The sequence below is a fragment of the Macaca thibetana genome, chromosome 4 (assembly GCF_024542745.1).
Source record: "Macaca thibetana thibetana isolate TM-01 chromosome 4, ASM2454274v1, whole genome shotgun sequence".
Taxonomy (NCBI): Eukaryota; Metazoa; Chordata; class Mammalia; order Primates; family Cercopithecidae; genus Macaca; species Macaca thibetana.
The window spans coordinates 105,920,582-105,942,734 of record NC_065581.1 but is presented as its reverse complement, the minus strand read 5'-3'; the positions used below and the strand labels follow the sequence as shown (position 1 = coordinate 105,942,734).

The following is a 22,153-nucleotide window of genomic DNA, read 5'->3' as shown; positions in this document are numbered from 1 at the left end:
CAGCTATGAGGCAGCAGCTGACCATGAGACCAGAAAAAAGTATACATTCCTGAGACTGTGAAAGGAGACAGGCCCAAACATGGCTGGAGGCCTTATAAAAGAGGTGTCGCTCTTCCTATTATCACGAAAAGGAAAGAACAGGGTTGGTTTTTGTTAGTGAGAAAATTCCTTTTAAGGCTTCAATTGTCTCAGTAAAGTAGGAGAAGTCACCCTCTGAGAGGAAAGAATATGTGGAAGGTTTAAGGAACTTGGAGAAGGTTTACAATAGTCATCGCTAAGAATGTTAAGGCATGTTGATTGGAGAAACATAATTGCTGAGCAATACTGAAGGTTCTTTAATTTGCGATCTCATAAGCATGCTGACAACCAATCTGCAATGATCCCACGTTCAGCCACAGAGTAAGCAGGCAGTAGGTTTCATCAAGGTCTTGACCAAGAGACTGCTAACAGGATCAAAGGGAAAGTGAGTTGTAGGTACTGGCAAAAATGTTTCTGAAATAACAGACCACGGAATATAAGCTGGGTTCAAGGAGGAAATAAAGAATAAAAAAGAGTGATGGATTGGGAGAGGATAAAGGGGTCTGTGGATAGAAGATTTCAATAGAGAAGAGAACCAGTCCTTATGGGGTAGATGCAAACCAAGCTTGAATGAAACAAGGATGTTCTCAGGGCTGATTTTTAGGTGAAGTGGTTTCAGGCAGTGACTAGGTTCAATGTATGACTTAGGAGTAGAGTACTAGACAGCTCAGGAGCAGAGCAAGAAGTCAATGAAGATGAGAAGGTCATGTAATTGAGGCCAAGGTGTTGAGTGGGCTGTCCAGGAGATAAGAGGACTGAAGACTTGGGGTAGACCCAAGTTTCAGAGAAGAGTGATTTTTTTTTTCTATAGCAAGATACTGATTTGATCAGGTCTTTGTCCTGCTTTGAATCCCTTAGTCTCCACTTCATCAATGAACCTATAGATAGCTCAATAGAAATCATCCAAAGTAAAGCACAGAGGAAAAAACTGAAACGTAATGAATAGAATCTCAGTAACCTGCAGAACAGAAAAAAAGAGATCTAATATCTATAATAGAAGTTCCAGAAAAAGATAAGAATAAAAAAGGACAAAAGAATAAATATTGGATGATACACTGGCAGGAAAGTTTCCACATTTGATCAAAAACACCAAACTATCAATACAATGTATTGTATTCTTGAAAATTGCTGAGAGAATAGATTTTAAATGTTCTCACCAGAAAAAATGGTATGTATGAGGTAATGCATACGTTAATTCTCTCAGTTCAGTGGACCCCAAGCAGGATAAATATGACACCTAGGCATTTCAGAGTCAAAAATCAAACAGAAAGATCTTCAAAGAAGCCGGAGAAAAAAGATATTACATATAAGAGAACAAAGTGGGAATCCAAAGAGACTTCTCATCAGACAATGGATTCCAGGGAAGAGTGGAATGACATTTTAGAAATGCCGGAAAAAAATAATAATATATATATACATATACACACACACACACACACACACACACAGTCAACAAAGAATATCCAGGGAAGATATCTTTTCCTGGGCATAATATAAAGGCAAAGTAAAGACATTTTAAAATAATGAGGTGAAAGAATTTATTGCCAGCGGACCCAATACACAAGAAATACTAAAGGAAAGTCTTTAGGCTGAAGAGAAATATTATCAGATGTAAATTCATATATACAGAAAAAAAGGAGAGCACTGGAGATTATAAATATGCAAACAAAAAAGATTTTTGATTTCTTATATTCTTTAAATGTCACATGACTGTTCCTATGGTTTCAATGTGTCCCCTCCAAAATTCAAGTGTTGCCAATGTGACAGTATGAAGAGGTGAGCCTTTAAGAGGTGACTGGGCCATTAGTGTTCCTCTCACATTAATAGAATTAATTCATGTTTGAAGTGATTGCTATTGCAATTGCCCTGACTTGACCATTACGCATTGTATGCTTGTATCAGAACATCACTACATGTACATCCCCATAAATATGTATAACTATTATGTACATAAAATTTTAAATTCAAAAAATTTTAAATAAAAAAAAAGAGGCTTCATGCAACATGAAGGCTAGCTTCCCCTTCAGTCTTTTGCCATGTGATGATAAAACAATGAGGCCCTCACAAGACACCAATGGCCAGAACCTAGATCTTGAACTTCCCAGCCTCCAGAACTGAGAGACAATAAATCTGTTATTTATAAATTACCCAGCCTCCAACATATAGCCTTAGGTTACAGAAGCACAAAATAAACTAAAACAATTATTAAAACTTAAATAACAACAATGTAACCAGGCACAATGGCCCAAACATATAGTCCCAGCTACTTATGAGGCTAACGTAGGAGGATCGCTTGAGCCTAGGAGTTTGAGGACAGCCTGGGCAACACAGCAAGATCCTGTCTCAAAAAATAATAACAACAATGATAATATATTGTGAAGTCTATAAATAAGAGTAAAATATATTACAACAATACCACAAAGAATGGCAGGGGATGTGAACTGAATTATGGGGTTGTAAGGATCTTACATCATATGAAATGGTATAATCTTAATTCAAAGTAGACTGTAAGGATACAACCATTAAAAATTACACACAAACACAATATAAAAAGCCAAAAGAGGAGAAAGAACTGAATTTAAAAACAAACACTCAAGTAATACAAGAAGTCAGAAAAAAGAAGAAAAAGAGGGACAAATAGAAAGCAAAGAGCAAGATGACCAACATAACCAAACAGTATCGAAAATTACATTAGTAAGTGCTGAAAGTGTATCCTCCATCCCACAGCACACATATATGTGTACATATACATTTATACGTATTTGTGTGTATATGTATATCTGTGTGTATATATACATGTGTGTATGTATTATCCAGCTCTTTCTACTGAAAGAGGCAAGAAGCAAAGACACCCCAGGAGCAATATGCACTCCTATCATTTAGACCTTGGTCTCTAAGAATCATTCTCCCACTAAAAGGATAGAGGTTTCTTCAGAGAAATGAGCCTAAAATATCTTGTTATACCAGGAAATAAGAAATGCCTCCCCAAAATAATGTGGGCATATCATAGAGGACATGGGCCAGTTTGCTGGAGCTCCCATTAGTCAAAGCTGGAACAATCTGGCACCAAATTATTAAGTAGAGCAATAAATTATAAACTATTAAAAATAGGAATTCATGGACCTGTCAATAGAAGGGAGGGAGGATATGGAGCGAGGGAGGAGGGAGAGAGAAGGACTCTTGCTTCCAGTAGAATGCCAAAAGCTGAAAAGGAAATGCAGAGGGTGTGCTGGAGCTAGAAAATGATTTTAAAACCATTAAGGTGAAGACTAGATTGGGCAGGAACTGCCAGAAGATAGAGAGCAGGATATTTGCTTGGTCTTAAAGTATCTCCCCACAGCTGGTTTATTACTTGCAAGAGGGAAAATCATTAATCATAAAATGAATCTCTTTTTAGTCTGACTATGCCTCTTGGTTAACCAAATCACATCAAAAATTACAGGCCGGGCATGGTGGCTCACACCTGTAATCTTAACACTATGGGAGGCCAAGGCAGGGGGATCACTTGAGCCCAGGAGTTCGAGACTAGCCTGGGCAACAAAGTGGGACCCCCGTCTCTATAGAAAGATTTTCAAATTAGCCATGTACAATGGCACGTGCCTGTAGTCCCAGCTACTCGGGAGGCTGAGGTAGGAGGATCCCTTGAGCCCAGGAGTTCAAGGCTGTAGTGAGCTATGACCACACCACTGCACTCTAGCCTTGGCAACACAGTGAGATTCTCTCTCAAAGAAAAAAAAAATTACATAAATAATTAGATGATCATCATGGCAAACCTGCTCTCCTATGATCATCTACAACACTGATTATCTTAGGCACAGATTATCTACAATCTCAAGAAATTCCTTGCCTTTACCAAAATAACATGTTCTAAGGACCCTACCTAACCCTAAATAGAGCCTTGTCTATTACAAATGAACATATCATGAGGGGTAGAGGTGGGAAAACAAAGTAAAAAATACTCAGTATGTAACGCTGTTACCTGAGCGAACTATAGAAGAATGAAGATGTTCATTCAAAGCCATATTTCCAATGATACGCATTATATTTCTCTGTACTTTAGGGCAGTCCTTGTGAAGTTGGTACAGCCTCTGAAGTAGCTGCAGGCCTCCATTTGCTTCGATTTTATCACAATGTGTGGATATCTGGCACAATAAATAAAGGAAAGCTCCCTTAGACATTGCACAAATTCATGACGTGAGATGACACAGCCTGGTCATGGGGACAGCTAGGTAGCTCCTGCTCAAGGGCGGGGATGCAGGGAGACTCCTCAAAGCTCTTGTCTCAGCTTGCTTAAATCAGTAAATCCCTGTCTAAGTGGGAAGTGCTTCAAAATCATAGAAAAAATCCCAAGAAGGCATCTCTCACCAGGACTACTAAAATCATTATTCTCATTCTGCTTAGCTCTTGGTTGGATGTAACCTGACAATGTCATTATTACAAAATTGTTTCAATTTATAGTGACACTTTGACTTGAAATTACCTTAAAACAGTTCTCACCTTGAGAAATCTGCCACCTGTTCCCAGGAAATAGTCCTCTATGCAAGCAGACAGATTTCGTTCAGCAAATAAGGACTCACACAGGGCGAAACCAGTGACCTCTGTGGTCCCACACCCCATTCCACACAATGCCCACAGCTATGGGGCTAGCCTCAAACTTAGAAGTTGGAAAAATTTTTAAGAGAGAAAGATCAGGTAAAAGTAAAAAGGGATTGAAGTTTTAATGGAGAAAACAGATAAAAGAAAAAGAAAACATGCATATTAAGTTAAGGGAAGAGAACTGACCAACAAGTCAGTCTTTCTAATGTCACTGGGCACAGCCTTGCCTCTTCCCATCACTAGTTTTACTCAAGAACATGACACCATATGTACATATGGCAATTTTCATTTTCTAGATTTTTGTTAAATTACATCATATTTTAAGTGCTTTAAAATGTATGCCTTTTAAATATACTGTATATCAAGTAAGATCTGCAATCATTTGAGAGATTTCTGGAAAGGTAACTATTATATTCCATGCACTGCCCTTTCTACTGAAGATGCAGCTATTGCTTCAGAAAACAACTCAGGAGACATCACACTCGAGCAAATTTTCCCAGGTCCCTTCTGTACTACAACACCTTATTCCCTCTGCTTTGTGGTCAGTTCCTTATTTCATGGGTGAGAACTAAAGATGACTTTCTAGTGTAAAGGTAACTTTCCACACATGGCTTTTAAGCCATGTCTAATGTGTCCCAAAACTGAACTGGAGAGTTCAGAATCTCAAGGATGGTGTTTGTCTTGATGTGGGTCAGATCACCTGCATTCACCTCACCAGGGTGCTGGCTACAAATGCGAATTCCTGGACTCCACACCAAATCTATGACATTAAACTTGATACAAGTGAGTGGAAAAATGTGCATTTTTAAACACATTTCCTGGGTGATGTTTCTGCACTATGAGCACTACAAGGTTTGTTGCCTTTTTCTTCTTTAAACTGTCATCATGATACAAAAGTTTCTATGGTACCAAAGAGTTTAACCATCACTGATACATGCTACAGTCACACTTCAAGAGTACAGTCATCTAATATTTCCTTGTTTTTTTTTATTTTTTTGAGATGGAGTCTCGCTCTGTTGCCCAGCCTGGAGTGCAGTGGCACAATCTCAGTTCACTGCAACCTCTGCCACCCGGGTTCAAGCGATTCTCCTGCCTCAGCCTCCCAAGTAGCTGGGATTATAGGCGCACACCACCACACCTGGCTAATTTTTGTATTTTTAGTAGAGACGGAGTTTCACCATGTTGGCCAGGCTGGTCTCGAACTCCTGACCTCAGGTGATCCACCCGCCTCAGCCTCCCAAAGTGCTGGGATTACAAGCGTGAGCCACCGCACCCGGCCTGTTTTTTTCTTTTATCTTGTCACATCTTTGGCAGTTGTTTTAATGGAAATTATCTGAAAATAATATGTAAAAATATCTGAGAAAGGCAGTAGAAGACAACATAACTCAAAGGCAAATGCCACATTTAGATGATGGGCTAATTTCTTCTATGCAATTAAAATTAAATAAATCTTTAGAAATACTTAGCAAAATAGAATCTCATTTATTGGTGCTAAATCATGATTAGTCTAACAATCAAAACTGGAGGAAAGCAGAAATTTAAAGATAAGTGAAGGACTTTTCTCCTTTTACAGTAAATGATGATTACTGCCCTTGCAAGAATCAACTTATATAATTATTTCAATGAAATCATAAAAAGTAAACTACATTTTGAAAATGTAAATTACCTCAGAATGTTTTACTATAGCTTCTAAACAGAACATTTCCACTGTTGCTGAAGGAACTTCTCCAAAACTTTCAGCATAAGGAAGTCCATTTCCTCCAAAACACCATAAACCACCCTGAAATTAAAATAATTAAAATTTTTACTGAAAAAAAGTGACTAATATTCTTGTTTGACAAAAAAAAAAATCTCCGTACTAATAGATGGCATTAGAAAATACTAATGTGTAGGGCCTCAAAATATGTTGGAAACGTAAAAGGAATTTTATGCAAACTGTGGGTTATCAGAACAGAAAACATACAAATTATTCCGAGAAGAGCGCAACCTTTGTGTCCTCCTCAAGTCTCTCCTCTGTGTCCTTTTGTTTGAAAGTGTGAAGACTAACTCACAATTCTTTAACAAGAAAAGCCCAGGATGTTCTACTGTCATCTCTTTCAGCCCCCCCGCCAGTGGTCAGAACAGTATATTATTTTCCAGATTCTGCTAATAGCCTACTTAAAGTCTAATAGTCAACATAATTCAAAAGATATAAAGCATTATTGGACAAGTTAAAAAGAGAGATCACAATGACAATGATCACAGAGCTTTAAATTCTTCTCAAGTTGAAATTCAATTCAAGTTCATATGCAAGGATAAACAAAAATCGTTACAAAAATTACAAAACAGAAGAGTAGTGGGGACTATTTCTAACAGATATTAAAACATAAATAATAGAAACATTTCATTTTTTAATTGAATGTTTTCAAAATTAAAACATTTCAATTTCAATTCTTATCACAGATCAAGGGTTAATGTCACTAATATGCAATAATCTCCTACAAGTCAGTGACAAAAAATACCAACACTATTATAGAAACACAAGCAACAGTCATAAACATAAACTTGTTAGGAAAATAAATATAACTCTAAAATATATAAAAACATAAATTATATATTATATATTTACATTTATTATATATTATAATATACTATATATTTTTATATCTATATATTATATATACATTTTATAGCTATATATCATATATTATATAATATGCAAATTATATATTTATATTTAGATTTTTATATTTTAGAGGCATTATACTTCTAAATATAATTCATTATATATAAAATACATAAATATAATATAACTATATATCTGTTTATATATTTATTTTATAAATATATATAAACAACACTCAGCACTGTTCATGAGAGGCATGCACATTGAAAGGACACTGAGAAACTACATTTGTCATCTATCAGACAGACGAGGTTCTAGGGAAACAAGCATGCACAGCGCCCTGCTGCAAGTGGTATCAATGGCACGACTTCTATGAAGGACAACCTGGCATCAGCGATCAAGATCACAAGTGCACATGCCCTTTAATAATTGATCCTACAGAGATGCTCACACATATGGAAAGTGAGAGATATGCAAGTTTGCTCACTGCTGCATTGTTTGTACAATAATAAAGACTGAAAACCTGCTAATATTCATCAATGCGGATTAGTTAAATCAATTATGGTACAGTTGTACAATGGAATGCTATGCCAGTCTAAAAATTTTGAGTCTCTTCTTACACTGATATATACCAATCTCCACAATAATCCTTAAGTGAGAAAAAGGTATAAAACGGTGTGTATGTATCCTGTGCTACTACTCATGTAGAGAGAGAGAGTGTGTGCGCATTGGGGTAGGAGAGACGGAAGGGATGGAGAGAAGATGTATTGCTGCATTGCTGTAGGTGCTTTGGAAGTGCTTCACTTTGGAGCTAGGGGTCATAATTGTGCGCGTACAGCCCACCCGCTGGCAAAAGAGGACAACTACAAGGTAATGGCTGAAAAATGTATACATTAATATAAAGCCCAGTGTTTTCTATAGAAAATATAATCCATAAGATTCTGCATTTTTAGTTAATTTATAAGGTCCATGGTTCAGTAAACCAAGTAAAAATAATTTTTGGTCACTCTATACTTTTTATTCATGCCTTCTTCTTGTATATAATATTCTGGTTTTTTACATTTAAACGTGCATTGGATCTCAGAGAGTCACATTATTTAAACTGAGGATTGAGATGGGGCTAAGTCATGAAAAGTCATCCTTCTGTGGCAGAGATAATGGTAAATAGCGGATTGGTGAACTTTGTCAGGGGGTAGGAATTTTTTCTTGAAGATTTATCACCACATCCTGGCTCCCCCAAACCCCTCTTCCCACCTTGTACCCTTGAATCATCTCATCTATTTCTACTCTAAATTCCCCAAGGACAGAGAGGGGAGAAGGCGAAGAAAAATGATCTAGGACTTTCATTTGTCTTGGCCATTTCGGCAGTGTGATGTAGAATGCAGTTCCCATTCCATTCTCATTGTTGGCGAAGCTTGTTACTTATGAATTGGCAGATTTTGTGGCAGTAAGAAGTACAAGCAAAAAGGAATGAATACAAAGGAACAAACTCACAGTATGGTTGTATGGATTATATTCTAAACCCTAATGTAAAAATAAATGTACATAGTTACTGCTGCTTTATACTGAATTAAGATATGACAAGACTAAATAAATTCATAAAGATTTAAGAAACACCAAACATCAAATTCTATGAGTACAACAAACAATAATTTCCTAAGGATTAAGGAAGTGCATAGAAAAAGCTAGAAAATGACGATATTGAAAACAACAATAAAGAGTAGGTACAGGCTAAGGGTGGTGGCTCACGTCTATAATCCCAGCACTTTGGGAGGCCGAGGCAAGTGGATTGCTTGAGCCCAGGCATTCAAGACCAGCCTGGTCAATACAGTGAAATCCCATCTCCACAAAAAATTAGCTAGGAAAGGTGGTGCACCTACTATCGCAGCTACCCAGGAGCCTGAGGCGGGAGGATTGCCTAACCCAGGGAGGTCAAGGTTGCAGTAAGCCATGATCATGCCACTGAACCCTAGCCTGGGCAACAGAGTGAGACCCTGTCTCGAAAACAGACAGAAAAAAAAAGGAAAAGGAATAGGTAGAAAAATTGAAGGCAACAGTAATATATAAGAGCCAATCTCTGGTGTTTTGTTTTGTTTTGTTTTGTTTTGTTCTTGAGATGGAGTCTCACTCTGTCACCTACGCTGGAGTGCAGTGGTGTGATCTCAGCTCACTGCAAGCTCCGCCTCCCAGGTTCAAGTGATTCTCCTGCCTCAGCCTCCCGAGTAGCTGGGACTACAGGCGTGTGCCACCACACCCGGCTAACTTTTTGTATTTTTAGTAGAGATGGGGTTTCACCATGTTAGACAGGATGGTCTCGATCTCCTGACCTCGTGATCCGCTCACCTTGGCCTCCCAAAGTACTGGGATTACAGGCATAAGCCACCGTGCCCGGCCCATCTCTGGTGTTTCCTCATAAAAAGTTACAACCTTAGAGCTCTGTGATTTGTCCAAACTAACTGGTCTTTAAAATTATGTTCATTCTAAAGCAGGAGTTTTTAACAAGGTCCTTAGGGGTATGGGGTAGATAGAATTCAAGGCAGGCAGGGTGTAAACCTGGATGGAAAAAAAATTACCTTTGTTTTTTCCTAACCTCTAACTGAAATTCTGCATAGTATTCAGTTATGAACACAGACAATAAACCACAGTAACACTAGCAGTCCCTGTGATTCTGTTTGTAAGGGAAAGCACAGGTATTTTCGTATCACATCTCATGTTGCAGCTACCTGAAAATACAGTTATATTCACCCTTCCTTTCAATGCCAACTATCACCAAATGGTGAAGTTGCATTCTCATACTAGTGATCCCAAATCTACACTGCTTTCCGTATTCCCTAGCAATAATGATTTGAGATCAACAGTTCAATGTTCTCATTCAGCGAAGCAACAACAGCATTCACACTGGTATGTCATTAAAAAATAAAAGGTACATATTGAACAGAACCATATGAAGCTGCCTCTTTTCCCCAGCTCTATCCACCGAAGGCCTGAAAGCAACGACAGCAGCAATGAGCTTCCCTAGCCCAGAACTTGGTTACTAAACACCATAAGCCCTAAAAGGAACCAAGGCTGCTTAAAAAATCAGCTGATTCTAGGGCTAGAATAGGGAAAGTCTAAGACGAACATTTTCTAATGCCAGAAAATAAGCAAGTGCTCCAAAAATAATGACAAACCATTTCCAAAAGACACGGGAGACAACCTGAAGGGGCTCCCACAGCCAAACCTGAGACAATCTGAACATCAGTATGAATAAGGAGAGTAATAGATTATAATCTAGTGAAGAAAAATAACCACATGTGATCCCATATGGATTAGAAAGAAAGGCAGAAAGGAGAAATGGGAGGAGGAAGAAAGCTTTTCCTACAGAAGAGTACTAAATAAATGAATAAGGAGTAATAAAATTAGGGGGGAAAACTCAGCATTTTGTAACCACCTAACAATAACTGTTATTCAGGCAAGATTCATTCAAAGAATATTATTAAATAAAACCACTGGCTGAAAGTTTGAAGAGCAACAGGACAGTCTCCTAATTTCAAAGTAGTTCCTCCTCCTACAAATCGTGTATTAATTTCTTTTTTTTTTTTTTTTTTTTTTTTTTTGAGACAGAGTCTCACTGTGGCGCCCAGGCTGGAGTGCAGGGGCGAGATCTCGGCTCACTGCAAGCTCCACCTTCTGGGTTCACGTCATTCTCCTGCCTCAGCCTCCTGAGTAGCTGGGACTACAGGCACCCACCACCACACCCAGCTGATTTTTTGTCTTTTTAGTAGAGACGGGGTTTCACTGTGTTAGCCAGGATGGTCTCAATCTCCTGACCTCGTGATCCACCCGCCTCAGCCTCCCAGAGTGGTATTAATTTCAAATAAAGAAATATATTAACATTCAAGCAGAGAAAACTGGCAGATATCACTTTAATCAAGTGAACAAAGGGAACATCAGCAATAAGGGGTGAGCTGGCATCACATGCTTCCGGGCATGACATACTGGGAAGGACACAAAATCACCTCTATCGTATTCCTATAATAACACACACCCAAATTTAATCATGAGGAAGCATAAGACAAACTAAACTGAGGGCCAATCTACAAACCACTGCTTTGTACTCTTCAAAAATGTCAATGTCATGAAGACAGAGAAAGGCTGAAAAAATTTTCAGGTAAAAGGAGTCTAAATACACAAGACTCACATGCAACACTTAATACCAGACTAGATCCTGCAATAGATTTTTTAAAAAGAAAAAGGCTGTCATAGGCTGGGCGCAGTGGCTCATGCCTATAATCCCAGCACTTTGGGAGGCCAAGGCGGGCAGATCACCTGAAGTCAGGAGTTCGAGACCAGCCTGATCAACATGGTGACATCCCGTCTCCACTAAAAATACAAAATTAGTCAGGCGTGGTGGCGGATGCCTGTAATCCCAGCTACTCAGGAGGCTGAGGTAGGAGAATTGCTTGAACCGGGGAGGCGGAGATTGCAATGAGCTGAGATTGTACCACTGCACTCTAGCCTGGGTGACAGAGCGAGACTACATCTCCAAAAAAAAAAAAAAAAAAAAAAAAAAGCTGTCATAAAAGAATTACTGGGAAAATTCAAATACGGAGTATTTTAATATTAGACAACAGTATTATATCAATATTAAATTTTCTGAATTGATAACTGTACTGTGGTTCTTTCAGGGAATGTCCTTGGGGCATCATATCTGTACCTAATGAATGGCTCAGGGAGAAAAATATTAAATGTGTGTGAATAGGTATCTTAAAATATATCTGCAGAGAGAGGGAAAGTAAAAGGGAGGGATGATATAACAAATGGGATAAAATGTTAGTAATTGGTGAATCTTTTTTTTTTTTTTTTTGAGATGGAGTCTCACTCTGTTGCTCAGGCTGGAGTGCAGTGGTGTGATCTCGGCTCACTGCAAGCTCTGCCTCCCAAGTTCACACCATTCTCCTGCCTCAGCCTCCCAAGTAGCTGGGACTACAGGCGCCCGCCACCACGCCTGGCTAATTTTTTTGTATTTTTAATAGAGATGGGGTTTCACTGTGTTAGCCAGGATGGTCTCAATTTCCTGACCTCGTGATCTAATTGCCTCGGCCTCCCAAAGTGCTAGGATTACAGGCGTGAGCCACTGCGCCCAGCCAGTAATTGGTAAAACTTAATGAAATGTATTATTTTTGCAATTATTTAAATTTGAAATTATTCCAAAATAAAAAGTTAGAGAAAAATTTTAATTAACTTCAACTTTCATGTTTTAAATATATTTTATTATTGAATGCATCCATAAATACATGTATTAATTATATAAGAATTTATTTTCTCTTTTGATAACAGTATTTCAATATAATTTGTTTCCTTTGTAATCTTATGCATTATATTTTATGCATTTAGAACTGAGTTCCTAGACTTAACCAAATCACAAAAGGAGTCCATGGTATTCAAAGGTTAAGAACTCTGTTCCAAAACCAAACATTATTGTGTTGGCTATATGCTGGGGTTGACAGTCACCTCCGTACATGAGGAGTTTTATTTATTTTTTAGAGATGCAGTTTCACTATGTCGCCCAGGTTGGAGTGCAGTGGCTGTTCACAGAAGCTATCATAGAGCACCACAGCCTCAAACTTCTGGACTGGGGTATCCTCCTGCCTCAGCCTCCTCAGTAGCTCGGACTACAGGCATGAGCCACTGTGCCCAGCTTGAAAGCAGTTTTATATAGAAACAGCACACTGACACTGAAGGGCCCTTGGGGACCACTATGAGACAGGTCTGTCATAAACTGGGCAGACAGATTACTGCAAACCAGATGGACTCGCTCCACCCGCCATGTCAGCACCCCCAGCCTCCTGGCATATGTGAAATCCAGGAGGCATGACAAACTTGAGGCAGAGTAGGGGGAATAAGAATAACGAAAAGGAGGCCAGGCGCAGTGGCTCACGCCTGTAATTCCAGCACTTTGGGAGGCCAAGGCAGGCAGATCACAAGGTCAAGAGATCGAGACCATCCTGGCTAACATAGTGAAACCCTGTCTCTACTAAAAACACAAAAATCAGCTGGGCATGGTGGCTCGCGCCTGTAGTCCCAGCTACTTCGGAGGCTGAGGCAGGAGAATCGCTTGAACCTGGGCGGCAGAGCTTGCAGTGAGCCGAGATGGAACCACTGCACTCCAGCCTGGGGATATAGCGATACTGTGCCTCAAAAAAAAAATAAAAAGTAAAAGGCAGTGCTTACTGGCCTAAAGAGATGGGACATTAGAATTAAAATTAAATATTTATTTGAAAAATTAATTAAAGATATGCTACCTCTTGTTTTTAAAAAAAGAACAGGGACTCAAATCAAAGTGAAACCAGTACCTTCCAAGTGGAAAACTCAAAGGTGCTTCATTAAACATAAAGCATTCATTGTTTTTTAAAAAAATACTAAAAACAATTTTTTTACTTAAAGGATGGATCTATATGTGTCTGTGATCTGCCCAAGTAGAATGGAAACGTTTCAAGTGTCAGTTTCATCATTTCCAGTGTGATCTATGTTTCCTAAATATACTGAATTGGTGTAGCGTAAAGACAATGCAATTAAAAGGTCATACGGTCCAGGCACGGTGGCTCTCGCTTGTTATACTAGCACTTTGGAAGACTGAGGCTGGGTGGACCTCTTGAGCCAGGAGTTAGAGACCAGCCTGGGCAACATGGCGAAATCCTGTCTCTACCAAAAATACAAAAAACATTAGCCAGGCCTGGTGGTACATGCCTGTAGTCCCAGCTACTCGGGAGGCTGAGGGGAGACGATCACTTGAGCCCAGAAGGCGGAGGCTGTAGTGAGCCAAGATCATGCCACCGTGCTCCAACCTGGGTGACAGAGTGAGACCCTCATCTCAAAAAAAAGGTCATACGAATTACTTTTTCAGAAAAACTTCAGTTAGGGGAAGATCTTTAAAATCAGGCACCTGGAATGGGTAGGAGAAGTTGTCAGAAGACCCAGGTCCTCTCCAAGGTGGTGAATGTTAAAACACACAAACACATGATTTTTTTCTTTTTTTTTTTTTTTTTTGAGACGGAGTCTCGCTCTGTCACCCAGGCTGGAGTGCAGTGGCCGGATCTCAGCTCACTGCAAGCTCCGCCTCCCGGGTTCCCGCCATTCTCCTGCCTCAGCCTCCCGAGTAGCTGGGACTACAGGCGCCCGCCACCTCGCCCGGCTAGCTTTTTGTATTTTTTTAGTAGAGACGGTGTTTCACCGTGTTAGCCAGGATGGTCTCGATCTCCTGACCTCGTGATCCGCCCGTCTCGGCCTCCCAAAGTGCTGGGATTACAGGCTTGAGCCACCGCGCCCAGCCAACACATGATATTTTAACTATGAACACACACATACACATGCACAAGGCCAATTTAAACTATGTAACTCTTTACTGCTGAGGCCAAGAATTCTGCACAAAGCAGCAGCATAGTGGGGCCAGGCACAGTGGCTCACACCTATAATCCCAGCACTTTGGGAGGCCAAGGCGAGATTACCTGAGGTCAGGAGTTTGAGACCAGCCTGACCAACATGGTGAAACCCCAACTCTACTAAAAATACAAAAAAATTAGCCTAGTGTAGTGGCACATGCCTGTAGTCCCAGCTACTCGGGAGGCTGAGGCAGGAGAACTGCTTGAGCCCAGGAGGCAGAGGCTGTAGTGAGTCGAGATCACACCACCGCACCACTCTAGCCTGGGTGACAGAGGGAGACTCCATTTCAAAAAAAAGAAGTGGCATGGTGGTATTAAACCACTTTCCCTCTCTTCACTTGGCAAAAGGTAAGGTTACAGAACACTATAGAAGGTAGAGGAATATTAACTAAACAGTAATGTCAGGCCAGGTCTCAGGAGCTCTGACATGGGGGTGCAGGAGAGAAGTTAGTGATGGGAGTGGGAGACACTATGGCAGAACACAGAGAAGCACCCAAGTCCACAAGACCCTGTCTGTAAACAGCCTGGTCCCAACCAAGCTGAAACTGTCAGATGTTAGACAAGGCCTGCTGAAAATGAGGTGGTTCCTTGGCTTCCAGATGAAAAGCAGGGGCATAAGAATAGAGAAGGGAAGAATACAGATTTAGATAAGAAACTACTTGGTATGACAGGCCCGTGGTTTCCTAGGTTTGACACCAACAGCACAAACAACAAAAGAAAAAAAATGTATAAATTGGACTTCATCAAAAATGATTTTATTTTTAAATTTTTTTTTAGGGACAGGGACTTGTTCTGTTGCCCAAGCTGGAATGCAGTGGCACAATCACTGCTCACTGCAGCCTTGAATTCCTGGGCTCAAGTGCTCCTCCCGCCTTAGCTTCCTGAGAAGCTAGGATCACAGGCGCACACCCCACAACTGGCTAATGTTTTTCTTCTTTGTAGAGATAGTCTTGCAATGTTGCCCAGGCTGTTCTCAAACTCCTGGGCTCAAGTGATCTTCCCACCTCCGCCTCCCAAAGTGCTAGGACTACAGACATAAGCCACCATGCCTGTCCAGACTTCATGAAAATTAAAAACATTTGGGGTGCACAGGTCACTATCAAGAAAGTGAAAAGAACCCACAGAATGGGAGAAATATCTGCAAATTACATATCTAATAAGAGATTTGCATCCAGAATACATAAAGAGTTCTTACAATTCAACAATATAAAGAACTCTTACAATTCAACAACAAAAAATTTCAACTCTTACAATTCAACATATCTAATAAGAGATTTGTATCTAGCATATATCAAGAACTCTTACAATTCAACAAAAAAAAAAACAAAAGCCCATTTTTAAATTGGGTGCTACAACATGAAAAGATGCTTCGAAAGGACAAGTAACCCAATTTTAAAATGAGCAAAGGGAGCCATGGTGGCTCACACCTGTAGACCCAGCTATTCAGGAGGCTGAGGTGGGAGGATCACTTGAGCCCAGGAGTTCAAGGCTGTAGGGCACGTAATGATTTTGCCTGTGAAGAGCTACTGCATTCCAACCTGGGCAACACAGTGAGACCTCATCTCAAAAACAAAAACAAAATCCCTAGTTAAAAAAAAATTGGGCCAAGGATTTGAATAGATATTTCTCCAAAGAAGATATGTAAGTGTCAACAGCACGTGAAAAGGTACTCAACATCATTAAGCATTAGGAAAATGCAAATCAAAGCCAGAATGAGGATACTACTTCACACACAATGGGATGGCTAGAAGAAAAGATGGACAATAACATATATTCCTGGTGGGAATGTAAAATGGTAAAGTCCCTGTGGAAAACATTTGAAAGTTACTCAAAAAGTTACACGGAGTTACCACAAGACCCAGAAATTCCACTCCTAGGTATATACTCAAGAGAACTAAAAACATACATCCACACAAAGACATGCACATGAATGTTGATATTGAGATCTAATAAGAAACATATATTTGGTCTCCACCCCTGGTTCCCTCTAGAGTGATGAGTGTCTTCTGTATGCTAATGAGATGACTGGTGGCTGGAGGGCCCCTAAATAGTTTCAGGAAGGGGGCTGGTGGCCAGAAAGACTAAGGACATGATTAGAGGGTAGGGACTTTCTGCCCTATTCACCAACCTCTGGGGAGGACAGAGGGCCTGAAGGTTGAGGTGATCACCAAAGGTCAATGATTCAATCAACCATGCCAACTGATTAAAGCCATGAAAATCCGAAGGACAGGGTTCGGAAAGTTTCTGGATACCAGAACCCGTGGAGATATCTGGAGGGTGATGCACCCGGAGGGGCATGAAGGCTCAGCACCCCTTCCTATATAGCTTGCCCTATGCGTCTCTTCCATCTGCTGTCCATCCCTCTCCTGTCATATCCTTTATAATAAACGGTAAGCATAAGTCAGGTGTTTTCCTGAATTCCATGAGTCATCCCAGTAAATTAATCAAACCCAAGGAGGGGGTCATGGGCACTGCCAGTTTATGGCTGATCAGAAGCACAGGTCACACTTGGAACACGTGACTGGCATCTGAAGTGGGGGGCAGTCCTGTGGGACAGAGCCCTTAACCTATAGGCTCTGATACCATCTCTAGGTAGAGACGTCAGAACTGAATTAAATGGAAGGACACCGAGGTGGTGTCTTATGGAGAATTGCTGAGTGTGTAGGGAAAAACCCTCCACACTTCTGGTGTCAGAAGTGTTAAGGGGTGTGAGAAAGAAGGAAAAATGCTTTGCTTTTTCCCTATCTTGTACAGTACAGTTTTTTTTTCCCAAAATGTTCATGGAAGTATTATTCATACATAATAGCCAAACGATAGAATGATCATAGAAATATTATTCATACATAACAGCCAAAGAATAGGAATGACCCAAATGTCCATCATTGATGAACAGATAAATAAAATGCGGCATAGCCATACAATGGACTATTACTTGGCCATAAAAAGGAATGAAGCACTGATATGCCACAATGTGGTTGAGCCTTGAAAACATTATGCTAACTGAAAGAAGTCAGACACAAAAGGCCACATATTAGATGATTCCATTTATATGAAATGTCCAGAACAGGCCAATCCATAGGAAAAATAGATTCGTGGTTACCAGGGGCTGGAGAGGGGAATGAGTGGTGACTGCTAATGGTTAGAGGGATTCTTTGGGGGATGGTGAAAATATTCTGGAATTAGATTGGAGTAATGATTATACAACTCTATGAGTATATTAACATCGAATGAATTGTATAGTTTTAAAGGGTTTTATGGTATGTGGATTATAAAGAAAACTAGTTGAATTGGAAATATCACCATAAATTTAAGACCTTTTAAGAAAAAGGTGGCCGGGCGCGGTGGCTCAAGCCTGTAATCCCAGCACTTTGGGAGGCCGAGACGGGTGGATCACGAGGTCAGGAGATCGAGACTATCCTGGCTAACACGGTGAAACCCCGTCTCTACTAAAAAATACAAAAAACTAGCCGGGCGAGGTGGCGGGCGCCTGTAGTCCCAGCTACTCGGGAGGCTGAGGCAGGAGAATGGCGTGAACCCGGGAGGCGGAGCTTGCAGTGAGCTGAGATCCGGCCACTGCACTCCAGCCTGGGCGACAGAGCGAGACTCCGTCTCAAAAAAAAAAAAAAAAAAAAAAAAAAAGAAAAAGGTAATTGTTCTGCTCTGTTACTTAGGTGTCTAGGAGCCCCCAAGGTCCACCAGCTCTACCTTCATGAAGAACTATTACGCACACCTAGTGCCTGGGTTTTGGACTCTTAACCTTTTCCTGTAAGAAGAATCAGATCTCCTTGGAGAAGCAGCCATATCTCGTAGGGCAGGAAGAATCAAAAAGAGCCAGGGATATCTTGTCAAAAAACCATGGCACCTTCTAGCCACTTTGGGAACAGAATTTAAAAGCATAAGAAGGTCAGTGTACAGAAAGGGTATAGAGGCCAGACGACGGAACTCTCAGCTTCAAAAAGAAAACAACACTATAATTCACTGGAGCAATTCCAAGACATGGCCCAAAAGGGGAAATTACGTAAAGTATACTAGACAAGTCCTGTCTACTGATGTGTCCCTAATTTCTCATAAAAGGGAAAAATGAGAAAATGCATTTAATTGGTCAAAGAATATAGAATACTGTGATTTTTTTTACTGACAAAATACGTTCCTCTCATTGAGATTACATAGTTACTGCAGTTAATAATGGTGGTTATTCATTCTGATTTCTCTTAGAGGTATGAGATTTTTATAAAGAATAACTTGCACCCCAAGAATATCAGAATTCAGTATTCACTGAGAGCCTTGTTTTTTTTTTTTTTTTTTTTTTTTTTTTTTTTTTTGAGACAGGGTCTCATTCTATTGCGCAGGCTGGAGTGCAGCAGCACAATCACAGCTCACTGAAGCCTCAATCTCCTGGGCTCAAGCAATCCTCCCATCTCAGCCTCTCAAACAGCTGGAACTACAGGCACATGTTACCATGTCCAACTAATTTTTTTTTGTAATGTTTTATAGACATGGGGGTTCTTGCTGTGTTGCCCAAGCTGGTCTCAAACTATTGGCCTCAGGCAATCCTCCTACCTCAGCCTCACAAAGCACTGCGCACTGGGATTACAGTTGTCAACCACTGCGCTCAGCCCTGTTCATTCTTTTTTTTTTTTGAGACAGTCTCGCTCTGTCACCAGGCTAGAGGGCGGTGGCACAATCTCGGCTCATTGCAACCTCTGCCTCCCGGGTTCAAGCGATTTTCCTACCTCAGCCTCCCAAGTAGCTGGGACTATGGGCATGCGCCACCACGCCCAGCTAATTTTTGTATTTTCAGTAGAGATGGGGTTTCACCATGTTGGCCAGGATGGTCTCTATCTCTTGACCTCGTGATCCACCCGTGTCAGCCTCCCAACACGCTGGGACTACAGGCATGAGCCACTATACCCGGCCCTCATTCTTTAAGATAAAATTTTAAGAGTTACTTCCTGTGAAGCTGTAAATGACCTCTTAAGCAGAGTGAAGGGCTCCTGAAATCACCTTTATCTCTCTTACACACTCTGTGACTGTTTATTTACCTGCCTCCCTGTCATCCCTGACATCCAGCCCAGGGCATGGCACACAACCAGAAGTTAGCATGTTTACTTAGTTACTGGGTGAATGCTAGCCCCTGACACAATACATTGGAAAGAGTGGACACTCAAAAATATTTACTGAAGTGAATACATGAGCTAACCTTCTGAGCAGCTAGACTCTGACTGCTTTCACTAAGAGCCAAAGATGTAAAATACTGGATACACTCATCCAGCTCTGTTTGAGGTAAGGAAGCCAGCAACTGCCTGAGCTCTTCTTCAGTGGAAGAATCCTGAAATGAAAGGAAATTCTTCATAAATACTCAACAACTGAGTACAACAAAAAATATCCAAATACTCAAAGCCAATATTTGCCATATATATATATATCAAAGCCATATATGATATGTGCATCTCTCTCTATATATACATATACATATATATATGATACAGAGATATAGGGAAAGAGATATCAGAGATTAATTACTGCTTTCAGTCTTGAAAACAGTCACCCACCCAGGTAAATAAACAATCATTTAATTTTGAATTCTATATTTTCACGTTTGCTACTTCAAACTGAGAGACGTACTGTAAACTTTAACTCTGAATTTTCATCTGACATCTTGACATTCTCAACATCTTGACTCAAAATGAAGTATTGCACCCTTACTAATTAAAGCTACTGCTTTTTAAATCCAGAACTTGTTACTATCTCATTTTCTCTAATAATTAATATCTAGCATATTCATTTTCCTATTTTTCTTTTTTTTTTTTTTTTTTTTTTTTTTGAGAGGGAGTCTGGCTCTGTCGCCCAGGCTGGAGTGCAGTGGCCGGATCTCAGCTCACTGCAAGCTCCGCCTCCCGGGTTTATGCCATTCTCCTGCCTCAGCCTCCCGAGTAGCTGGGACTACAGGCGCCCGCCACCTCGCCCGGCTAGTTTTTTTTTTTTTTTTTGTATTTTTTAGTAGAGATGGGGTTTCACCGTGTTAGCCAGCATGGTCTTGATCTGCTGACCTCGTGATCCGCCCGTCTCGGCCTCCCAAAGTGCTGGGATTACAGGCTTGAGCCACCGCGCCCGGCCTCATTTTCCTATTTTTCAAAAAGCTGCGAACGCATAAGTTTTAAGAGTTTCATTTTCTGGTCTAGGAAAGATACTCAAGAAGCATGCTTTAAATCTGTCGCAGTGTCTCAACCAGGGGCTATTTTGCCTCGGCAACATCTGGCAATGTCTGGGGACATTTTTGGTTGTTACAACTAGGGGGTGCTACTAGCATCTAGGGAGTAGAGTCTAGGGATGTTGCTACACACCCTACAATGTACACAACAGCTTCCTACCACAAAGAATTATCTGGCCCAAAATGTCAATAGTGCTGAGGCTAAGAAAACCTGACCTACAGAAACTCAGAAGGGACCAACTCATGGATGCTGATATGCTATGGCATGTCACCCACTGGTTTACAGAGACTCCCAATTCCCAAAGGCAGAAAATAATATAGCAGGAACGGCCCCTCCTGAGGAACCAAATATTTGTATAACTACTATGATTTCAGTTTTACATTCCAGTTTATCTGCTTGTGAGAAGTAGCCAACAACTACTTTTTTAAAGTATTTTGTACCCAAAGTGAAGATAATATATTAAACCATTTTTCACTCTCTAAATTATTATTAATATTGTTTTACTTACTTCTTTTAAAGATGGCAAAGGAGGTGGTAGGAGAAAAAAGCGAAGATCACTCTCTTTGCTTCGTGCCAAACCAATAAGAGTTTTCGGATCACAGGCTTGAGCAATTAGCCTATACTGGTAATCTATTGAAAAAGCATTATCTTTTGTTAATACCAAAACCAGCTGATAGATGTTGTAAAGATTAACTGAACAAACTACTGAAAGCACTCTAAGTTTTAGACTGCTCTGCAAATTTGTAATCCAAAATGTCCCAAGTGCAACTACATTTACAATACCTATAAGCTAGCTACATTTCCAGGACTCATCTCACAGTTCTCCTCAACGTATATCCGGAGACCGGGTCACAGCCTAACTTTTTGGAAAAAAGGAAGCTCAAAGGTGGAAACTGGTAAGTCAGAACCAATTTAACTTCTTTTTAAAACAATTCCAGCATTCAAAAGCTGTTTCGACCACTACTCAAAACACATGAGGTTGCGTTTAAGCCTGCTGCCCCGTGGTGATGCTATGGTGCTTTGGTATTCATAATGCCCATGAATATTTAGTCTGCAGTTCCAAATACCAGTACTTTCAATTAAACATGCCATTCTTTATATATCAAAAACAAAATTCCAATCATGAAAGCAAACATTATTTTCAATAGTGGCAGTTTATAACCTGGGGTTGGCCGGGCACTGCAGCTCAGGCCTGTAATCCCAGCACTTTCGGAGCCGAGGCGGGTGGATCATCTGAGGTC

General features: G+C 40.4%; 1 protein-coding gene across 3 annotated transcripts in view; it reads right to left on the bottom strand.

The window, feature by feature from the left end:
- SERAC1 (serine active site containing 1) overlaps positions 1-22,153 on the bottom strand; it is a 59,848-nt gene that overhangs the window by 14,957 nt on the left and 22,738 nt on the right. For all 3 annotated transcript variants that reach the window (XM_050786715.1, XM_050786716.1, XM_050786717.1), the window contains 4 exons: positions 21,421-21,542; positions 19,901-20,029; positions 6,341-6,454; positions 4,058-4,220 (listed from right to left, as the gene is read on the bottom strand). In XM_050786715.1, the coding sequence (XP_050642672.1) occupies positions 4,058-4,220; positions 6,341-6,454; positions 19,901-20,029; positions 21,421-21,542 (528 nt within the window). The remainder of the gene's footprint in view (positions 1-4,057; positions 4,221-6,340; positions 6,455-19,900; positions 20,030-21,420; positions 21,543-22,153) is intronic.